Source organism: Balaenoptera ricei, chromosome 8 (assembly GCF_028023285.1).
Source record: "Balaenoptera ricei isolate mBalRic1 chromosome 8, mBalRic1.hap2, whole genome shotgun sequence".
Taxonomy (NCBI): domain Eukaryota; kingdom Metazoa; phylum Chordata; class Mammalia; order Artiodactyla; family Balaenopteridae; genus Balaenoptera; species Balaenoptera ricei.
The window spans coordinates 68,088,757-68,110,412 of NC_082646.1; the positions used below are offsets into that span (position 1 = coordinate 68,088,757).

At 45.2% G+C, this 21,656-nt stretch overlaps 1 protein-coding gene across 6 annotated transcripts in view; it reads right to left on the reverse strand.

Moving 5' to 3' along the window:
- Nucleotides 1–254: 254 nt before the first annotated feature.
- IRAG1 (inositol 1,4,5-triphosphate receptor associated 1) overlaps nt 255–21,656 on the reverse strand; it is a 120,369-nt gene continuing 98,967 nt past the window's right edge. For 5 of the 6 annotated variants that reach the window (XM_059931127.1, XM_059931126.1, XM_059931130.1 and 2 more), the window contains 4 exons: nt 19,758–19,822; nt 9,991–10,110; nt 8,521–8,652; nt 255–3,552 (listed from right to left, as the gene is read on the reverse strand). In XM_059931127.1, coding sequence (XP_059787110.1) covers nt 3,309–3,552; nt 8,521–8,652; nt 9,991–10,110; nt 19,758–19,822 — 561 coding nt within the window. In that variant the 3' untranslated portion in view covers nt 255–3,308. Of the gene's footprint in view, nt 3,553–8,520; nt 8,653–9,990; nt 10,111–19,757; nt 19,823–21,656 lie in introns of those variants that run through there. The other variant, XR_009504654.1, reaches the window with a different exon arrangement.

Below are 21,656 nucleotides of genomic sequence, written 5' to 3' on the forward strand. Positions count from 1 at the left end.
GCAAAATGTATGAATTAAAACAAAAAACAAGAAACAACAACAACAAAAAAAACGTAGGCCAGGAAGATACAGGAAACTAGGATCAGGAATGAGGACGAGGAGAGGAACTGATCCAGCCCCTGGGAGGGAGCCCACAGTGACCCGAGGGCTGGGGACTTCTGGGAGGCACTGTTATCTGAAAGTAGATTCTAATTCAGGGTTGGGCAAGGTTGTGGCCCAGCTCCACAAAATGAGGAGGCATTCAGCTGCTGCCAAAGGTTTGGAAATGTGCTTTTATTTTCAAACTCAGGTATGTGACACTCTATATTTCAAGGCTAGCACACCTGTGTGAGGTTTAACAACATTAGGAGCTGACAGCCAGTGATACACAAATCCAGCATCTCCCTCTCCACTTACTCGGCCAGGCTGTACACAGGGAGCAATACAGAGAGTCCTAGGGCCAAGCAGAAATGTCAGACCTCAGAGGCATTTTGAAGGGAACTTTTATTTCAGATCAATATCACTGTTGGAAATACAGGGCCTGTTTCTGTCCATTTCACTGCTGCTTTGGCAACAGTTCCAATTGCCTCAGGTCATCTTTGCTTTTCTTGAAGAAATACCTAGGAGTCTGTTTTCAGGAATACCCGTGGTTACTCTTTTGCTCCTTCTCGTTCTCAACCTCCCTTTACTCACAGAGTCGTTTGGCTGAGGGCCTGGTCTGGAAGCATACTTGCAGGCCTTTCTGTGGAGCAGCTGGAGGGTCAAGAGGTCACTGCAGCTCCTCTCCTGGCCTTTGTCTCAACAGGAAACAAAGGTGGGAACCCTGTGACCAAGTGGGCGATGGGCCAGCTCAGCCTGGTCCTTCTTCACGGGAGGCTGAGACTGGATGTTGCCAGCCTAGAGTCCTGCCCCACAGCCAGCCTCTCTGGAGCTCCATTTGTATCCTGTACTTGGCTTTGAGGGCCTAAACGTCCTCCAGTGTATCCAGTCCCCCTGGAAGAGGCAGGGCAAACCACCCATCCATGCAGCCAAAGTCCATCTGCCGTGATCTGCACCTCTTTACCTTAATGGCACATTCTTGGTCAACCCTGGTTTGGGCTTCTCTCACAGTGGTTTTCTAGCCCCTGGAAAGGATGCCCCCCTTAAAACAACAGGTGGTTTTTACAGTGGGGTCTAACCTAGGTGGGTCTTCCTGAAAGGAGTGGGTGCATCAAGCCTGGCCCTTGAGCTTGGAAATGTTGTTGCTAATCAGGTCACAGAGTAGACTGAAAAATACTGGAATAAGTCGAGGCTAATAAAGATGTTATTTTTTTCATTGAGTTGGTGGTGGTGATGATGCTGGTGTCGGGAAGTATGCAGAACGTCAGCTGTTCCCAGACTGCTCTCCACCCCCCTGAATGCTCACTTGTTCTTTTGACCAACATTTAATGATACCCTCCCAAGCATCAGCCACCATGCTAGGCGCTTACCCAGAGAATGGGTAAGACATGGTTCTTGTCTTTGAGGAAAAATGCTAGGAAAAGCAGACACATAAATAAGTTATTCTGATACACTATAGTCATGGTCATTAGTAGTAGTAATGAAAATGTTTAAAAAGTGCCAGAAAGCACAGAGAAGGGTGTGACCTATTATGTGGGGTATGGTGGGGAGTTGGAGGGAGGCCATTAAAGGTGTATGGAGGGGATGATTTTTGCACTTGGTCCTAAGGTGTGACCAGAAGAAAAGAGGAGAGCGGCAGAAGAAAAACTAGTGAGAGAAAACAATTTAGTCTGGGAACCAGAAATGGCTTGGAGTGGCTGAAGGGCCACTCAGGGGAGTGGGACTGGAATGTAAGATGTCCAGTTAGGAGACCTCTGGAAGAGGCAATTTAGTGCAGGAGTTGAGAGCACAGCCCCTGGGGCCAGCCTGGCTGGGTTTGACTTCCAGCCCCATGATTTGCTAACTGGGTATCCTCGGCAAGTTACTTTGCGTTTTCTGTGCTTCAGGTTCCTTATCTGAAAATGGGAAGAGTCATAGTTTTTTCTTTTTCTTGAGGACTCAATGAATGAATCCCTATATAATATACCAAAGACAGTGTTTGGCTCATAGTAAGTTCTATATGAGTGTCAGAAACAAAAACAAATGTCAACAGCAAAACAAAAACAACAGCAAAGCCACCACCATAAAACCCACACAGAAACCAGCACCCCCCCAGAACTGATGAGGCAAGAAGGCAGGCAGCGGCTGTCAAGGTGGAGCGAGAAGTCCAGCTGGAGGTGGGATGCACTCTCAGTTTTCTGCTAAACAATGGGAATGCTCTGAGACCTACACTTTGGTTGGAAATCCCATCGAAACTGGGACACTGCAGTGGAGATGCACACTCGCACGTGGGCACAGCGAAGCTGAAAGTGCATCGTGTCTCCTCTTTCCCCCGAGAGGCGGGTTAACTGCTCTCAACCAGAGACAACAAAGAGGGGATAGACTGTGCTCTACAGCAGCTCAGAATTAGCCCTGGAAATGGAGACCAGCAAGTTCGCCGTGGAAGCCATGAGTTTTCAGTGTTTCTCAAACATCTTAAGTCCACGTGGAAAGCTCACTGAACAGGTGCCTAGTGGCTGCCCCACACCTAGGGAAAATCTGTGGGTTGGCTTTCACCCGAACACACACCCAGAGCACACGTTTGGAGGGTAGTTGGCTTCGTGCATGTGTGTGCTGTGTGTGTGTGTGCTCTGTGTATGTGTACAGAGGAATATATGTTAATTTACATCTTCCCATTTCATTTCAAGCACTGAGCTAAAAATCAGCCTAAATGTTTTTCTGAGAAACCTTTCTGACTTCTGTAAAGAGAAACTCTGATTGCAAAGGGGAGAAGGGAAGGCTGAAGGAGAGTCAGTAAGAATGAGATGGGAAATGGGAAGGTATTCACGTGCGACTCCAAATTCCAGGTCTGATCCTTGGGGGCAGAGTTAGCCTTTAGACACAATCTTTCCTGATTTCCGATCGATGGCAGAGAGGAAAATGGGGAGGGGGAGTGGGCTTCGCACTGTCGCCTCTAAGGAAGGTGTTTTGTTTCTCCCCAGCCATCTGAGCTGGTGCAGGCAACTGTCCCTTCCGTTGGAGTTCCCTGGTGAAGGCCACTTCTTTGTCCACTGATGCTTTTTGTTGATCATCCAAGAACATCAGTTACTGTGTGTGAATAGTTCCCATAGGGGTGCCGAGTGTGAAAGAGCCCCTGCTTGTTCCCCTGATGGCAGCAGTGGTGTGCCCACGCCCGGGCCTGACACATCATGCTTGGGGAAAGGGCAGCAGGCTGTGTGCTGGAGCAGGGCACTGGCTGGGTGTCGGGTTTCCTACTGCTCTGTAGGCTGCTCATGCTGGAGTCCTGAGCTCCACCATGAGTCCCTTTGGGCTGCCGAGCAAGTGGATTTCCCAAGGGGCCCGTCGGCCTGCTCCACACAAGAGTTATAGGAACCGTAGAGCCCCAGCACAACAGTCAAGACCAGCATTGCTGCGGCCATCATCCAGACGACTTGCCAGTGCCGACAGAGTTTGGGATACGTGACTTGTAGGAAATGAACCAATTCTTCAAGTTTGCTGTCAAATGAAAAACATAGGTGGAGGGTTTAGTATATTGGGCACATATACGATGCCCAGAACTTCCATCTGGAATACTCTCCATGTTGTCTTGAGCCGTGGTTCTCAAACTCAGCTGTGCATAGAGTTGTTTGGCAGCAATTATTCAAAATACCCCAGGTCTACTGAATAAGAATCTCCAAAGGTATGGTCTAAGAATCTATAGTTTAAAGTTTTTCCCCAGGTGATTTTGATGCCACCCGTCTATAGCCTTTATATTGGGAGAGTCTAGGCTAGAACACTCTACTTATTTGTGTGATCATTCATCCATTCGCACATGCCCTCATCTACTCATGAGATGGTCACTGATATCTGAACTCTCCCAAGCCCCAAGATACCAGGTTGGCTGACCCATTCTCCCATGCATCCAGACAGGACCAACAGCTTTTCTGCACTTAGTGGTATCAGTGATCAGTTCCGAGTTCTAACCCGTCCCCTGCCTCCGTGTTCAGATGCATAATTTGTTGTCCTCAGTTCCACATCTGACTGTATCTAGAGTGGAAGGACTGTGATAAACTCCTAGAAGACTCTCAATGTCGAGTAATAAATTACTCGACAAGTAATTCAAGGAACCAGATCAACCTCAAGAGCTCACTTCAAACTGTCCCAGGGGCCTCCAGAGGACCCGTAGCCTCCAGCAACCTCTGGGTGACTTATTCAAGATGTTTTCTCAGCCCTATTAATCTTCATTCCCAAATAACCCCTCCTCCACTTTCTCTGCCCTCTCCACACTATTCTCTTCCCTCTCAACTCTCTCTTCCCTCCTTCCCTTTCATCCATCTCTCTCTGTTTTTTTGCCTGCTTCACTCCACTTTTCCCTCTTCCTCTTTTCCCAACTGCCTTTCAATTTTTCCACTCTTTTTTGTGGTCCCTTGAAAAGACATTTGGTCAGATGGTCTGCTTTGAAGAGTCCATTCTTAGAGCTCTCTGGAGAAGCCTTGGACACATTCATTAAGCTAGAATTTCTTCCTGTTTCTAATCCCGGATCTATTTTAAAAAATAACAATGAGAATACTGAGGATCACCAAATGGAAGAGGTGAGAAAAGGGACATGAGGGCTTCCTGAAGATCCTGAGGCTCACACAGACACTGAAATATGCAGACCATTTGCTGAGAAGCAGAGAGCGCTAATTCAGAGCTAGCTGCCTGACAGCGGTACAGAGACTCAACACATACTCTCCGTAGAAAGGGGTCAGATGCTCAGAGTGCCTGCCTTGGATGCTAAAGCACTGGTTGGTTTCTCTTCCATGTGGGACCCACTGATGATTGTTTCAGGAATAATTAAGCAAAGCAAAATAGTGAGTACATGAGCTGAGGTGAAAATCATTGGCTACTTTCACTACTGTTGGGGAGAGAGAATTTGGAAATGGAAGCTTAGTTTCTTTCAGCCCCATTTAGTTTCTTTAATTTCTATTCAGATACAACTGGATGCTAAGACACAGTCTTTCTTTTGGGCTGTATTTCTGTGCTCCAAAACAGGCTGCTGGAGCAGGGAGAATCCCACTCTCACTCCATCCTTAAGTGGGCTGGCAAAGGAGGAGGGCAAGATCTGGCTTCGTGACCCTTAGCTGGTTACCCATTTCCAGACTACAAAAGCTGTTAGAAATGGAATTAGATTAGAAATAGAATTCCTTTGGAAATCAATTTTTGGTTGTTCTGAGTTCTACCTACTCTTCCACTGGGAAGGGTGAGGTTGCTGCCCCCTCACCTGGGCCTGGAGAGAGGGGCTTCAGAGATGCTGCTTGGCGAGCTCGATATGTTGCAATTTGGGGGCACAGTGAGTAGACTGTGTGTGACTCCCACCTGAGAGATGTGAAGAGTGAAAATCTTGCTGAACTGCTTGGTGGCATCAGAGCAGGGGGCCACGATACGGAAAACCATCCTCCCACCACTGGTGGGTCAAATGTGCATATTTCACCTTAACTGGATGTAGTCAGGAGAAGGAGGGCTGGCATGAGATGTCATAGACCCTGTCCGGAAATGCTACCTAGAAGCTGAGCATGGAAGGTGTACTTCCAGCTGCCCAAGGACTGAGAGAGGGATTTTAAGTAGCTGGCCAGAAGAGCTGCATTCGACCTCATAAGGGGACCTGCAGTTGAGAGATCCTCAGAAATGGTGTGAACATGTGTGCGCTGGGGGGTAGGAGGGCTGGTTTTCTCTGAAGGTCCCATAAAACACCACACTGAACAAAATCAGAAGGTCAACCTTAAATCCCTGCTAAGGCCTGGAACCCGCTCACTATAAGACCAGTCAGGTAATACCTTTCCTACACTTAATCTCCACCCCCTTTCCCAACGTTAGCTCTAGAGAGGTCAGGCGCTGCATTAGCAAAGCTGGGGTGGAGGGCAGGAGTGACAGAGAGCAAGAAGTCAGCTCTGTCTCCACTATAGTCTTCCTTCCTGAAGCAGAGTGGAGCTAGAGGCGAGGGGGTATGGGGAGAAGTTCAGGCTTTTAACTATTTCAGGGAACTGGCCATTTTCATTACTGAAATGAGGTTATTCTTGGGACTTAAACTTGACCAGAGGACTCCTATTTTCTGAGAGTTATTGGAATAGGAGTCTGCCTAATATCATCTTAACCCCCAAAAGCCAGTGTGAACAGACAGTGGGAGAAAAGACAACAGTTCCCTGTTGCATCTTATGAGTCTCACTTTTTCCATGCATTACCTAAATGTCAGAAGACTGTGTTCTGTGTTTTAATATGGTTAAGATATTGGGTTGATTCACCCAAAGTTCATTTAAGCTGATCCTCCAGAAAGTAATATTGACAACAGATTATATTATTACATATTATTATAATAGAGGAGAGATTCAGATAAAAAGACTCTAGTGTTTGTTGTTGAATCTCTTAAATAAGGGGTCAGCTGATGGGGTTAGCCCAGTGTTTTTAAAATGCACTAAGTAGGACATGGAACTTTTAATAACCTTAGACCTTGCTTCTTAGTGAGATGCCAAAATTTCATGGGGGAATCATGCTTGAGTACAGGTGCCTATAGGCAACTGTGTATGTAAGGGATTTGAGAATGAATGGATTGCCTGGCACTGAACACAACAGCTCTCGGGGCTAGTCTGGCTTTGGTGACAGGTGAGGAAGGGACCCTGTAACTGTGGGTGGGCGGTTTCTATGATAGCAGTGTCTGTCGTTACGGAGAAGATGATGCCACACTGCTGGGCCTGAACAGGTGAAGCTACACCATGTGCTGAAGGCCGAGGACCCATCTCAGGACTGTGCTGATGCCTGGTATCCACCACCTGAGGTACAGGCACGTTCATAAGACCAAGAAGTGAATCTGAGAGGGAGCAGAAGTTGGGAAAGAGAACAAGGCCTTTCCGGATCAGCAGGACCAAGAGGATACTCTTGGACGATGGATGCAAAGGGCGGCCATTGCCATGTGCTGCTGACCAGGAGCTGGACAGAGGGGAAGCCGGACACAGGCTCACTTCCTCTGGGATTTCACGAAATGGGAGGGACAATCTCCCAAGATCAAATTAGCTAGATAAGGATTCCAGCCCTGTGCTTTGTAAACCAGACTGTTTATGTTCCATGTACTCTCTCTGTTGAGTTCTCTTTTGTTCTTTCTCAGTGTTTGGAAGGGTTAGAAGTCCCAGCCTGTGTTTCTGTTTTGAAGGGAGCCAAAGAAAGGGCTGAAGTCCAGGCCTGGGCTTGACTGCATGAAAGGAGAGAAGACAGTCTGGTGGCCTGGAAAACAAGAGCAGAGGACACCCAGGAGGGACAGAAGTCCAAGAAGGATAGGAACCAGCCGCTTGGAGTAGGGACTGTGCTTTCATTGTGAAAACTGGGCTTCTCTCCTTGGGGGAGGTGGTGTGCCCTTGCACAGGTTTGTTTCCAGCAGTGAAGCCCTTTCTCCAGCTCTCCCCTTGAACACTGGGGTTGACTCATGCAGGCTGATACCTCTCACTCTGGTTGAATCTTCCACCAACTAGGCTCTACTGGTCATTCCTATGTGTTTTGAAGCACATCCATCTCACTTCTAATCCACATTTTATTACCTTATTCATTGGGTGCATGTGATTTCCAGAGTCTGCCAGCAATGAGGCACAGACACATACCCTGTCCCAAAGGTAGCAGCTGATTAGATTAATTGATCATTGTTGGCTGAAGCCATCCTGGACCCCAAGGTAACCTGGGAGTCTAAAAACAATGATTTTGGTGAAGTGTTCCAAGTTTGCGGTAACTACATTTTAAGAAATCAAAATTCAAGACTTCTGGTTTGAATGTACTAACAGAGATAAGAGGGCCAGATATAAGAAATTGGGGCCTTCCGTTAAAATCCAGGACGTCGCTATGTCGCTAAATCCATAGGGCACAGGTAGGGCAAGATGCAGGATCTACATTACCTTTATCTACTGTTACATATATCTTTCATGATTTAGTGGAAAATGCACTTGAAATATAAAGTATATTAAAAAGGAAAAATCCAAGTTTTTCCAAACCAAAGTGAAAACAACGTCCAGACTACCAAACTTGTTTGATCACCATGGAAGGAACCTGTTGGACACTACCTTTGGCACAAAGTTGAGTTCATCCCCTACCTCCCTGTGTTCTCTCTGTCCCAGCTCCCCTCTAGGGCTTCAGGCCAACTTCCTTGACCTTGGCTCTTTCATGGGAATGGTTGGGCAATGAGCTAACTGTGGTCCCTTGCATTTTCTCAGCTCCTGAGAGCTGCTGGTTGCTGCCGGCCCAGCCCTTGACAACCCCTGACCCCTCAGCTCTTGCAAACGTCCTCTTATTAACTATTTGGGCTCTTTGGGATTTCCTTTGCCTCCTCCTCCAACATGAGTGCCCTCTTGGTTTCTGTTGGCTGTTCACTTGGGCCCTAGACCCACAACTGCCCTGGACTGGCGCCTCCAGGGATGTTGTGCAATGAAATGAATTGGGACCCATTTCAGCAATGGCGAGGGCTCCAACCTGCTTCTCTGCTCCTTTTCCTCTTCCTCAGTTTCTTCTGCCTCTTCAGCTTCCTCAGGGCTCTCGGTCTTCTGTTCTTCTTCCTCCTTCAGGTCTTGAAGCTCCTTGGTCTTCTTTAGACCTTCCTGGTATCTGGGAGGCAACAACGAACAATTGAGTCTGGAAAGGCCAGGGGCGGAGCATCCTTTCCTGAGTTGCTAGAGGAGGCACTGAGCACCTCTGATGATTACGCACTCACTTCCTGTGGTTCCACACAATAGGAAAAAGCTGGGAAGCTCCACCGCATCCCACGGTGGCTCCTGTCAGGATGATTTCCCCTCACCCCTCGGCCATTCTTCCTGTTTATGTGAAAGTGTGACAAAAGAGACAGGGAAAAAACATGGGTGCAGAGTCTCCTGGCTGGATTCTTCTACAAACCATTTGGGAGGGCTAAGGACTGCATGCTAAGGACTGTGTGGCCTTGGAGCCTCAGCTCCTCCCCTGTAACAAGGAGAGGCTGGCACCCATTGCACGGATGTTGGAACATTTTGAGGAAGTGCCAGGCATATGGCTTGACCTAGGGAAGGTGACACCTGTCACACAGGCTTGTTGGGAAGCTTTGTGAAAGTGAGAGGCACACAGGTTCACAGTAAATGTTCACAAAGCTGCTGGAAGCATTCACTCCCCTGCATTCTAAGTACAGAGGACAGGTGTGGGTGAAAAGACAGGCTTTCCAAGAGAAACCCTCTGACTTCCTTCTCCCAGGTTTAATATTACCCTGAACATACTTTTTGCTTGTCCTACAGCTGAGTGTTTAAGGCTAGCACAGTTGGGTTGGGGCAACCCCACCACGGTGCAGGTGGCCACCACACCGAAGCCCACAGGTCCCACGTCAGAGGGAAGCTGTATCTCCCTCAGGAGCTACCGGGAAAGAAGCTCAGGATGTGGTACCTGGTCAGAGGTACTTCTCTACCTGGCTCAGCTGGGGCCTTGCTCAGTATTCTGCCTCATCAGTGACTGACAACGAGCCAAAAGTGCTACTGAAGCTCAATTAGAGAAGGGGGCAGTTGGAAGTTGAGGGAACTCCTCTGACAGGAAGAAGGGATGGCTGGGGCAGGTCCAGGATGTGGGGCTGCAGCTGCTCCTGGGCACTGCTGGCAGTGGCGTGACTGCTCTGGGCATGTGTCAGGAAGCCTCAGGCACCACCAAGAGGAACCCACCCAGGGCCCCTGATTTCCAGATCATTCTGGTGGCTTTCAGCCTAAAAAAGAAGGCAGCCTAGTCATTATCTAACCACACCCTCTTGCCTCGTTTCCTCCTGTCTTTCCTGTGGAACAGTACTGCTCTTTCCTATGTAGTTCCTTACTCAGGCAAGGAGGTCCCAGGGCCACGGGTTGCTTCCCTAAATCCTCTAAGAGACAGGAAAGGCCCGTGGGAAGGTATCTTTTGAGCAATGCCAGGTGACCTCAGGGCTGCTGAAGGCTGACTCACCCTTTCTTGTATGCTTCTTCCTCCATCCTGGCCTTGGTCTCCTGGCTAATCCCCTCCAGGCAGCTTGGAGTCAGCACGGAAGCAGAGGCCTCACAATCCAGGTCCCCGTTCGTCTTCCCACTAGCAAGAAGAAGGAAGTACAGGGCGTCCTTTCAGGGACAGATGGGACTTCTGAAAACCAAACCATGTCTTTGGCCTGTTCCTGGCCGGAAGTGAGGAAACTCATTCTGGATTGAATTTATTTCAATCTTGCTACCTTATGATTTTATAAAGGCCTTAGTCCATGAATCCTCCTTAGGCCCCCAGACATCAAGTACTGCACCAGCTTGCCTTTTTCCTCCTGCTCTCAAATCCACTTTTATTCTTATTCCAGGAGATGCTCTGAGTGGACAGACAGATATTGGGAGCTCCAGGGCACTAGGAGGAGGAAGATGGAGGTGGACCAAACGTTCAGAGTCATCCCATCTCTGTAGTCCATCTTCTGCTTCATTCATGTAAATATCTACCCAGTGCTAAGTCACAGGCACCTTGTAATGTGCTGGGGATACATTAGAAAACAAAAGAAAAGGTCTTTGCCAACATGGAGCACAGCAGGAGAGAATGCCCAAAAAAGGAAAGAAAAAAATATGAAATTAATTACTAATTGTGATAACTTTTATGAGAGAAACAAACTCTGTGCAATGACAGAAAATAATGAGGAGAGAATCTGCTTAGATTGAGTGGCCAGAAAAGGCCTCTCAGAGATGGAGTAACTGAAGCACAGACCTGAAAGATGAGAAGTCAGCCACATCTATAGCAGAGGGAAGATCCTCCCAGGTAGAGGATGCAGGATGTGTGAAGACCTTGGGATACAAAAGATGTGGAGATGTTTGAGGAACTGAAGAGGAGCGATGAGGTAAGGGTTAACTTCTGGACAAGATTTTTGATGCCTGTGAGGTATCCAGGTGGAGACATCAAGTTGGTAGTTGGATATACCAAAGTGAGTGAGAGAAGAGCCCTAGGCTGCAGATATTCAGAATATAGATGGTATTTAAAGCCAGGGGAATGGATAAGACTGTCTGGGGACATCGTATGAGGAAAGATGGGAAGAGGACCCAGGACCAAGCCACAGACATCTCTGTCCTTAGCTCAGGTGGAGAAGGAGGAGCCTGTGCAGGAGCTGAGAAGTAGCAGCCACAGAAGTAAGAGGAGAACCCGGAGCGCATGGAGTCCTGGGAGCTGAGAGAGTGTAAGCAGCTCTTTGCAGGAAACCGCCCTCAGCAGGAAGCCCATTTTCTTGTCACTTTAGCAAAGCTATATTGTAACTAACTTTTTTTTTTCCCTTGTGACGATTTTTTTTTTTTTGAATAACATTTTTTACAATGTTGTGTTCGTTTCCGCTGTAGAGCAAAGTGAATCAGCTATATGTATACATATATCCCCTCTTTTATGGATTTCCTTCCCATTTAGGTCACCACAGAGCACTGAGTAGAGTTCCTTGTGCTATACAGTAGGTTCTCATTACTTATCTATTTTATACATAGTAGTGTATATATGTCAATCCCAATCTCCCAGTTCATCCCACACCCCCCCTTTCCCCCCTTGGTGTCCATACATTTGTTCTCTCAAATAGGTTCATCTGTACCATTTTTCCAGATTCCACATATGTGCATTAATATATGATATTTGTTTTTCTCTTTCGGACTTACTTCACTCTGTATGACAGTCTCTAGGTCCATCCACGTCTCTGCAAATGGCACAGTTTCATTCCTTCTTACGGCTGAGTAATATTCCATTGTATATATGTACCACATCTTCTTTATCCATTCCTCTGTTGATGGACATTTAGGTTGTTTCCATGTCCTGTCTATTGCAAATAGTGCTGCAATGAACACTGGGGTGCATGTATCTTTTGGAATTATGGTTTTCTCTGGGTATATGCCCAGGAGTGGGATTCCTGGGTAATATGGTAGTTCTATTTTTAGTTTTTTAAGGCACCTCCATACTGTTCTCCATAGTGGCTGTATCAATTTACATTCTCACCTAGAATGTAGGAGGGTTCCCTTTTCTTCACATCCTCTCCAGCATTTATTGTTTGTACACTTTTTGATGATGGCCATCCTGACTGGTCTGAGGTGATACCTCATTGTAGTTTTGATTTGCATTTCTCTAATAATTAGTGATGCTGAGCATCTTTTCATGTGCCTCTTGGCCATCTGTGTGTCTTCTTTGGGGAAATGTCTATTTAGGTCTTCTGCACATTTTTTGGTTGGGTTGTTTGTTTTTTGATATTGAGCTGCATGAGCTGCTGGTATATTTTGGAGATTAATCCCTTGCCAGTTGCTTCCTTTGCAAATATTTTCTCCCATTCTGAGGATTGTCTTTTCATCTTGTTTGTGGTTTCCTTTGCTGTGCAAAAGCTTTTAAGTTTCATTAGGTCCCATTTGTTTATTTTTATTTTCATTACTCTAGGAGGTGGGTCAAAAAAGATCTTGTTGCGATTTATGTCAAAGAGTGTTTTGCCTATGTTTTCCTCTAAGAGTTTTATAGTGTCCAGCCTTACATTTAGGTCTTTAATCCATTTTGAGTTTATTTTTGTGTATGGTGTTAGGGAGTGTTCTAATTTCATTCTTTTACATGTAGCTGTCCAGTTTTCCCAGTGCCACTTATTGAAGAGACTGTCTTTTCTCCATTGTTTATTGTTGCCTCCTTTGTCATTGATTAGGTGACCATAGGTGCATGGGTTTATCTCTGGACTTTCTATCCTGTTCCATTGATCTATATTTCTGTTTTTGTGCCAGTACCATATTGTCTTGATTACTGTAGCTTTGTAGTATAGTCTGAAGTCAGGGAACCTGATTCCTCCAGCTTCATTTTTCTTTCTCAAGATTGTTTTCACTATTCGGGGTCTTTTGTGTTTCCATACAAAAGGTAAAATTTTTTGTTCTAATTCTGTGAAAAATATCCTTGGTAATTTGATAGGGATCGCATTGAATCTGTAGATTGCTTTGGGTAGTATAGTCATTTTCACAATATTGATTCTTCCGATCCAAGAACATGGTATATCTCTCCATCTGTTTGTGTCGTCTTTGATTTCTTTCATCAGTAACTTATAGTTTTCTGAGTACAGGTCTCTTACCCCTTTTAAGCCAGGCACCCCCATGCTCTACTCATCTCCAGCTCAAGCACACCTTTCAAATCTTTTAATTACACGATACCTTGCCTAACTTGTTGGTTCTTTCCGTAGATCAAAGAGGTAGAAATGAAGAATAAGTACTTAACAGATGACCAGATCTCTTCCCTAACTTCCCCTTCAGTAATCTCCCAAACAAACCGTGTGACCAAACTGTATGAACAAGATAACATCTAGAGTGAACGAGCCTGCATACAGTCGGGGGATGGTGACCACTCTGACCCCCATCCCAATGATTAACTGAGATTACTTCCCTCCTTCCCTTTAAAAGTTTCATGGCTGAGCAGAATCTTTGGAGGTGGTTTTGGGGACACTGAGTCCACCATCTCCCCAGATTGCCAGCATTCTGATTAAAGGCACCTTTCCTTTCTACCATTTGTGAGTAGTGATTTTGTAAGCAGCGCGCAGTGGGACCCCCATTTGATAACAAAAGGAGAGCGTGTCAAGGAGGGAGCATTAAGTGTGTCACACACACTTTTGAGAGCCCGAGTCAGATGAGTACAGAAAAGGCAACTACTGGATTGGATAACATGGAGGTCAAGAGGAACTTTGGTTACACGGTAGGAGTAAAGACAGATTGGAATGGGGTGAGGGAAGAATGGGAGGTGAGGAGGGGGAAGACGTAGACAGGAATTTGACAAGGACAGGGAATAGAAGACTGTTTCAGGGGAACACGTAGCTGAAAAAGTGGGTCAAGGGATGAAAGCACATTTGAATGTGGATAGAAATGATCCAGTAGAGGGGATGAGAGAAAAGGGAGGACCAAAGGAATAAATTCTTCGAAAAAAGAGAGTAGGGACATACCTTAGAAAGGTGGAGAAACTTCTCCTTGGTCATAACAAAGGGAGGAAGGAAATGAAGATGGTGGGCTGGGAGTTTGGCAAAGGAAGATGAGAGGGATCCTCCTATCTGATAGCTTAAATTTTCTCTATAAAATGGAAGACAAGGTCATCTGCTAAAAGTGAGAGGTAGGGAGGTCTAGGAAGGCTTGAGGAGGGAAGAGAAGGTGTAAGAATCATGGGGTGGAGGTGGGGGGACAAACGTGCTAGAAGATCATAGTAGTATGGCTGATGGAGCTGGGAGCCCATTTGAGGTATGAAATCATGAGTTTAAAGGAAATATCCTGATGGTCATGCCTTCTCTATAAATCCTGCAGCTCACCTAGGTGTCTGGAATCCCAGTGGGAGTCTTGTCATGGAGGAGCCCTTGAACAAGACAGAACAGCGAGCGGAGCTTTTCAGCCAGGACTCTGAAAGATCACAGCTGCCACCCTCCCCGACCTCTCAGACAGGCTTTATGAGTGAGTCTCCTCATTCTTGGCATCAGTTTCACATGTCTTAGTTTCCCTCAGACCTTGTAAAATTTACATTTCATCAGGCTGGAAACCAAAACCCATTGTGAACAAGAAAGATAACGCTCTAAAAATATCAGCTATTCATAACATTTCTCCTTTTTAAAATTACATTATCCACTCCCTTCCATGCGATCTTTGCCTAATGTGCAGTTTCCTATTTGTCCTAACGACTGGAACAAGAGCAGAAAAACACAGCTACAGCCAAGGGTAGGGAAAGCAATTATTTTATGAAATATGGTAGAGTGTAAAATGTTTACTATTATTTCCTGACCCTTAGACTGAGCTTATAGTTTCTTAAATATCTTCTCCAACTATCTGCAATTTTCTCCCTATGCATTTTAAAGACTCTCCATATGACTGTGATTGCAGGGAGACAGACTGTGTTTCAGTTTGAATGGTGCTTGGCACATAATAAGTGACTTTAATTGTTTGCTGAGTTGTATTGACTTCACCGTGGCTCATCTCATCCCTGCCCGTTAATCTTACAAAATGGGCAGGTCCTCTATGTAAATGACTATTTCCTGAGAACTCAGTGCTTGGGTTGAGCTGAAGGAATCCCTATGCATGCCTATAAACATGGAGCTGAGTACAGCTTGTGCCCACCTAAGGACTTCTGGGCCAGACACTCATGGATCTTGGCATCTATTCCTAGCCCATACTCTTGCATGCTTTCTTTTGGGGATGATTAATTAGAATGAGGCTCATTGTTCTCTCATGTCCACTGGGTCAAAAACGTTTGTCATTGTGCTCAGCTCTCAGTAACATGAGGGGTTGTTTAATCAAAATGTGTTGTGTGACCTGCAAATATAGTAGAGTCTATTTTTTCCACATGGTTAACAATATTTGAAAGTGACTCCAATCCTTTCCAATGGACAGATCTTACCTTCTCGGGCTCATCTAGGTCTCTAAGCCACCCCCACTGCCAAAGCTCCCTCAGACAAGCCCAGCCTGGGGGGACCTGAGCTACAATAGCTTCCTTAATCTCTGTTACTCAATCCCAGGTTTCTGGGGTCCACTACTAGTTGATTGAGGGCTAATCCATTCCAGAATACTATCAGCAAAGGGGAGTTGTTTACTGTATATATTTAATGTCATATAAAACCTTTAAGCAATTTATCTTGAGGGCTCCAAAAGTGTACCAAATGGTTATTTTACAGATTATAGTGAAAAGTTGCTCTGTGATATAGCAGTATAATGGCCCCCCTTATGAAACCAGCCCTGTGCACCATCCACGTCTACGATGGTGTTGATCCCTCAGTGAATGGCTCTGTGTACACCCTCTGCTCCCACCCACTCTGCCCTCCACTCCACAGCCAGGCAGTCACCAGGTTCTTTCACAATAGCTCACAGGAGCTTTTGCAAAAATTGCTCTTAAATCCCCTCTCTTCTCACCAGTCACACTGAACTTCTTTCTGTTCTTCCAGTTGAGGGTCTATTAAGAGGTTAAGCACAAGAATTCTGCTATCTACTAGCTGTGTAACTTCAGGCAAGTGATGATTTCACTGAGTTTCAGTTTCCTCATCTATAAAATAAAGATATTAGTAATATACCTGCCTCATGGTATTATTGTAAGGATTAAATGAGATCATTAATGTAAAGCAATTAGAACATCATTTGGCAAAAAGTAAGCATGTAATAAATAATAAGTATTGTAAGCATGTGATAAATCATCAGTAGTGTTCCTTGACTACTCCATACTTTCTTGCCTTAGAGCATGGAATGTTGTTAACCTCCTATTCACCTGGTTAACTATATAACCTTCATGTTTCACTTTTTTTTTTTTTTAATTAATTAATTTATTTATTTATTTTTGGCTGTGTTGGGTCTTCGTTTCTGTGTGAGGGCTTTCTCTAGTTGTGGCAGGCGGGGGCCACTCTTCATCGCGGTGCGTGGGCCTCTCACTGTCGTGGCCTCTCTTGCTGTGGAGCACAAGCTCCAGACGCGCAAGCTCAGTAACTGTGGCTCACGGGCCCAGTTGCTCCGCGGCATGTGGGATCTTCCCAGACCAGGGCTCGAACCCGTGTCCCCTGCATTGGCAGGCAGATTCTCAACCACTGCGCCACCAGGGAAGCCCCATATTTCACTTTTAAAGTAAATTCCTAGAGGAAACATTTTCTAAGCCTCCGTCCCCTCACCCCCCATACCAAAACTGGGTTGAGTGTTCATTTTCTTGTGTCTTATTCCCTTGGTAACCTGTACTTCCTTCTGATATCACCCATCACATTGTATTACAATAGGCTGTTCCCCATCTGTCTTTCCCATTATACCATGAGCTCCTTGAGTGCATTCTAGGTGCCTGGCTCTTGGTTATTAATTGTTGAAGGAATGAAAAATGAAAGATCATGAATAAATAGCTTTTTCTACTTATGAAACTGTTCTTGAAACTTGTTCTATTTTAATCTTTAATACTAATTTTAAATATCACTCTCTATATTTTTCTCTAAATCTACAGGTTCCTAGACCCTTGTTGAGGTGAAGAACAGGTTATTATGAAGTGACCTGCAAGAACAAGGTTAAGAATTCTCTCAAGTTATGTTGGGAGTGCAGTCTGCAGTTAGGTATTTGCTTGTGAAGTATCCACAGGCAGTATGATCTTCTCATCATCTTTCATGTACTTAGCCAATTCCCTACCTGCTTAGTCACTGTATGCTTAGGGAAATGTGAGATCATTTAAATACAGCAATTTAGAAAGCAATGCATATTAACACATAATGCATTATTTCTCTTTAACGGTATGGTAAATGTGGCTAGGATCAACTGTATTTCTGTTAGAATGGAAGATACGAATTCATTTTCATGCACAGATTGTCTCATTGTCAGCCTCTTGGCAATCGATATTTCCAGTTCCATAAATTTAGATGAAAATTACTTAGCATCTTTTAGAAATCCAGAGGGGGAAGCTGTTGTTAGTCTGAATCCCTCCTCCTTTGAACATCCCCTCCCCTTTTTGCAGCCATCTTTATAGGCTGGGTGTATTCCCAACAGGAAAGTCAACTACAGCATGGGTAATGTATCATGGTGGTCTCTCTGAATAGCCCATAAGAATGAGCAGCAGGGCTTCCCTGGTGGCGCAGTGGTTGGGAATCTGCCTGCTAGTGCAGGGGACACGGGTTCGAGCCCTGGTCTGGGAGGATCCCACATGCCGCGGAGCAGCTGGGCCCGTGAACCACAACTACTGAGCCTGCGCGTCTGGAGCCTGTGCTCCGCAACAAGAGAGGCCGCGATAGTGGGAGGCCCGCGCACAGCAATGAGGAGTGGCCCCCACTTGCCACAACTAGAGAAAGCCCTCGCGCAGAAACGAAGACCCAACATAGCCATAAATTAAAAATAAATAAATAAATAAAAATTTAAAAAAAAAAAAAAAAGAATGAGCAGCAGACAGCTTCTTGCTTGACTTGTCTCAATCTTCACTCTGTCCCTATCTCTCCTGGTTCTAAATCCCTGGAATGGTGCTGCCACCATTGATCCTCATTCGTTGCCACTCCTGATTCAGGGCTGCTGTCAGCTGTCCCCAGTTTTGCACCTCACTTGCTCCTACCAAGGATAGTTCAGGTTCTTGATGACCTCCACTGCCTCAGATGGAAGCTCTCAGCAGGCCTGAGCATTCATTCTACAGAGTCCAGGTCCTGCCCCATCATGAGAGTCTGCTGGGGAGAGAGGGGACATAGATTTTCTGCCTTGACTTGCTCTGCAGGTCGACAGGTAGGAATGGAGCCTTGTTGGGAAGAAGGGGTTGGTGCATCCAAAGGCAGGACTGGAAGGGAGAATTTCAGTGTGCTTCTCACTCAGGGCATCAGATGACCATTTCTGGAGAAACTCAGAGACCATGGACTAGACACTATGACTTTAGGGACTTGGTAAGATTCTGTAGCCTCAGTTACTTCCACGTGGTTATTAGTTTGTCACCCTTTTACAATGTCCCTGTAGTGATCAAGAAAACAAGGAAACAAAGAAACAAACAAAAGCACCCTACACAACATGAAGAACTTGTTAGCTTTCTCGAGGTGAGGTGGCAAAGTGAGGAATTGCCTCGCAAACGTCAAGATTAATGGGGGGGAGAGTCACTGAACGATAGGTTGGTGGTTGCATATTCTGAGAGGTGAGGAAAACAGGCTGAGTCTGGGGGTGGGGAGCTGGGAGTTTGTACTAAAAAAGGGGCCCAACACAGACATTCCTTTCCAGGTCAAGCAAAACTATTCTAACATCAATTAAAAATGAAGGACTAAAGCTGTCTCAAGGCAAGGAAGAAGGAAGAATAGAGGTGTACGTTTTACCAAATGAGGAAAGACACACGGGGAAAGTTCTGAGAGGTGGCAGCTGTGATCCAGATGTTTTCCAGCAAGCAAATGAAAGAACTGGAAAAGCAAGCTGTAAGTTCCTCTGAGTATGTAGAAATAGCCTGCCTTGCTTTGGCTGAGGATAAAAAGACCTGCAAATTGCATAGGTGCCTAGAAAAGTTAGGCGTAGCAGACACTGTTGCGAATCCAATACTCACTCTCCCTCTTACTTCCTAAAAGCAACGTGATTTTGCTCATGAATTTACTCTTCTTCATGGAGCCATTTTGGTCAATGGGAAGCTGACGCGCTCTTCCCATCTCTAGGGCATAGTTTAAGCCCATGATGACAATCTCATTCCTAAAGCCTGTGATTGGTTTAGAAAGGGAGTGTGTTCCAAATTTGCTAACAAGATAAGAAGGAAGACTGAAAAAAGATTTCTGAGTTCATTCCTAAGAAAGAAACATGGAAAGAGATGGTCCCTTTCTTCCTCTAGATGTTGTCATGTCTGGATGAAATACCTGGAACTAGTAGCCATTTGCCACAAACCTGCTGATGAAGTCAACATACAAACTGGGCAGAGAAAAGGAAATTGTAGAGGTTGAGCTGGGGCCTTGCTGTGCCACATCTGGAAAAGCCTCATCTGTGGACCTACTATTTAAACCCCTTTGAGTTGGGGCTTCCTTGTATCTGTAGCCCAAAGGATCCCATTGAATAAAGAAGGCTTCTGTCCCCTCTGGGCTCTTCTGGGATTGAGGCACACTTGGACTCAGCTGCAGCATCTTCCTGGTCCAGGAATTTTGCAAACTGGGTCTGAAACCTTTGTGGGTCTCAGAGTCCCATTCATTTCCCCTAGAACCTAATTTGCTTTCCATCGCATTTTGGGAGTGAGGTCGGGGGGAAAGGTGAGTTGGGGAAATTTTCCTCAGAGATCCCCAAAGTTAAGAGGAAAAGGGACATACTTACTTTTCCAAAAGTGCAGGCAGTGCTGAGGTGACAGGTGGGTTGCCTTTCCCATTGGGTGATTCTGACTGAATGGAAAACAGGAGACAGAGAATCGAGGATCAGCTAGGAAGGAAGAAGCCAGGGCCGACAAGTCTCCGATGATGCCGGGGAGGGGTTTCCGCTGCTCCTCTTTCCCCTTCCCCCTCCCCAAGCTTTCCAATCTGCATCTGAGCCCAGGCACTGGCCCTTCCTCAGGCCTTCTCTGCCCTCCTTTCCTGGGTGTTCTTTCCCTCTGGGGCACAGGCAATGTGCACTTTTTCCTTCTCCTCTTCCAAGTGTCCTTGAGTGAGGAAAAGAGTTTACATCTTGAGCCTCCATTCTGGAGGGGAGCCATCGGTTTCTCTCTATTCCCTGTTTACTGACTTGGACTAAATACCAGGGAGGCTCCTACCAAATGCAGGTCCCAAGGCCCCTGGGATGGATTCACACAAGCCCATCACTGCCCTTGAGATACAGTTCCAAGCACAACTCTCAGGAGATACCTGCCATTACTAAAAGCTCAAGGCATCAGAAATTTCTTTATAATAAATTCCCCAGGAACACCACGTTGTTTCGCTGCAATGGATTTGGTTTAAGCAATGGCTTTCAACTCTGCCTGAATGTTAAAATCGCCTGGGGGATATTTTCTTAAAGTACCAATCCAATCCACAATCTTGGGTTGGGGCCTAGGCACTGAATGTTTTAGAAGTACCCTATGTGATTTTTTTTTTTTTTTTTCACCCTATGTGATTTTAATGGATAACCCTGATTGCTAACCCCTAGTCTAAAGGAATATATATATTTGGAAGCCACATTATACATTTAGTATAGAATGGGAAATAGTCCCTTTTAAATCCACTAACTAGCTCTCCTGAAGCTCCTTTTCAAAAAAATTTTTTTCAGATTGCTTTATTTTAGTGAGTCACTTGGGAGTTTATGCTGATTTCATAGATGATTGAAATGCTCAAGGCAGGAAGAGGTGAAAGAAGTTTAAGAGTTATTGCTACCTATTAGTACTATGGTAGAGCTTGAATCCACTTTATTGCTTACACAGTCAGATTGGTTCCTTATAGAATAGTGCTGGTCAGGGACAGGGCATATAGAAACAATTGGAGAAATAATTAAAGAGTTTTAGGTAGGATTAACCAGATTCACAAAGTTCTGGGATCTAGAAAATATTTGTTTATAGGAATAGTCTTTGTTTTAAAAAAAATTGAAGTGGATCTTTTTTTCTGATGATAAGTAATACATTCTTACTCTAGAAATATAAAGAGGCATCAAGAAAATTAAAATCACCTGTGATTTTACCATTGCCCAGAGATAACCATTATTAGTAGTTTTACTTACATTCTTTCAGAATTTTCTGTTTACACATAGAAAAACTCTTTCTTAAACTACAAAACAGAGTTGCGCTGTATATACTGGGGTTTTGCTTTTTGTTAATAATGAATTATAGACTTTTTTCATGTCGATAAATAAAATTTTATATTTTAATCATATATTTAGCAGCTGCATAGAAACCCCTTATTGGGCTTTTCATAATTTATTGAACCAATCTCTTATTAATGGGAATTCTGGTTATTTCCAACTTTTCAATGTTGTAAACAATGCTGTAATGAATCAAAGCAGGGTAACATTGGGTTTAAGAACTCAGGCTCTGGAATCAGAGGGCCTAGGGCTCAAAGCTCAGCTTACCAAGTACTCCATAATGCAATCTTCAGCTGCTTAAACCCACTGCAGAGTGAAGCATGAAAAGAGATACACTTTGCAAGGAACACTCTCTGAGCTGCCAGCACTTTGCTCAAGGACACTGAGTCTTCTCAGGGCAGTACAAGACCTGGGGCCTGGTCTATACTGAGGCTTCTGAACCCATAGCCCAGA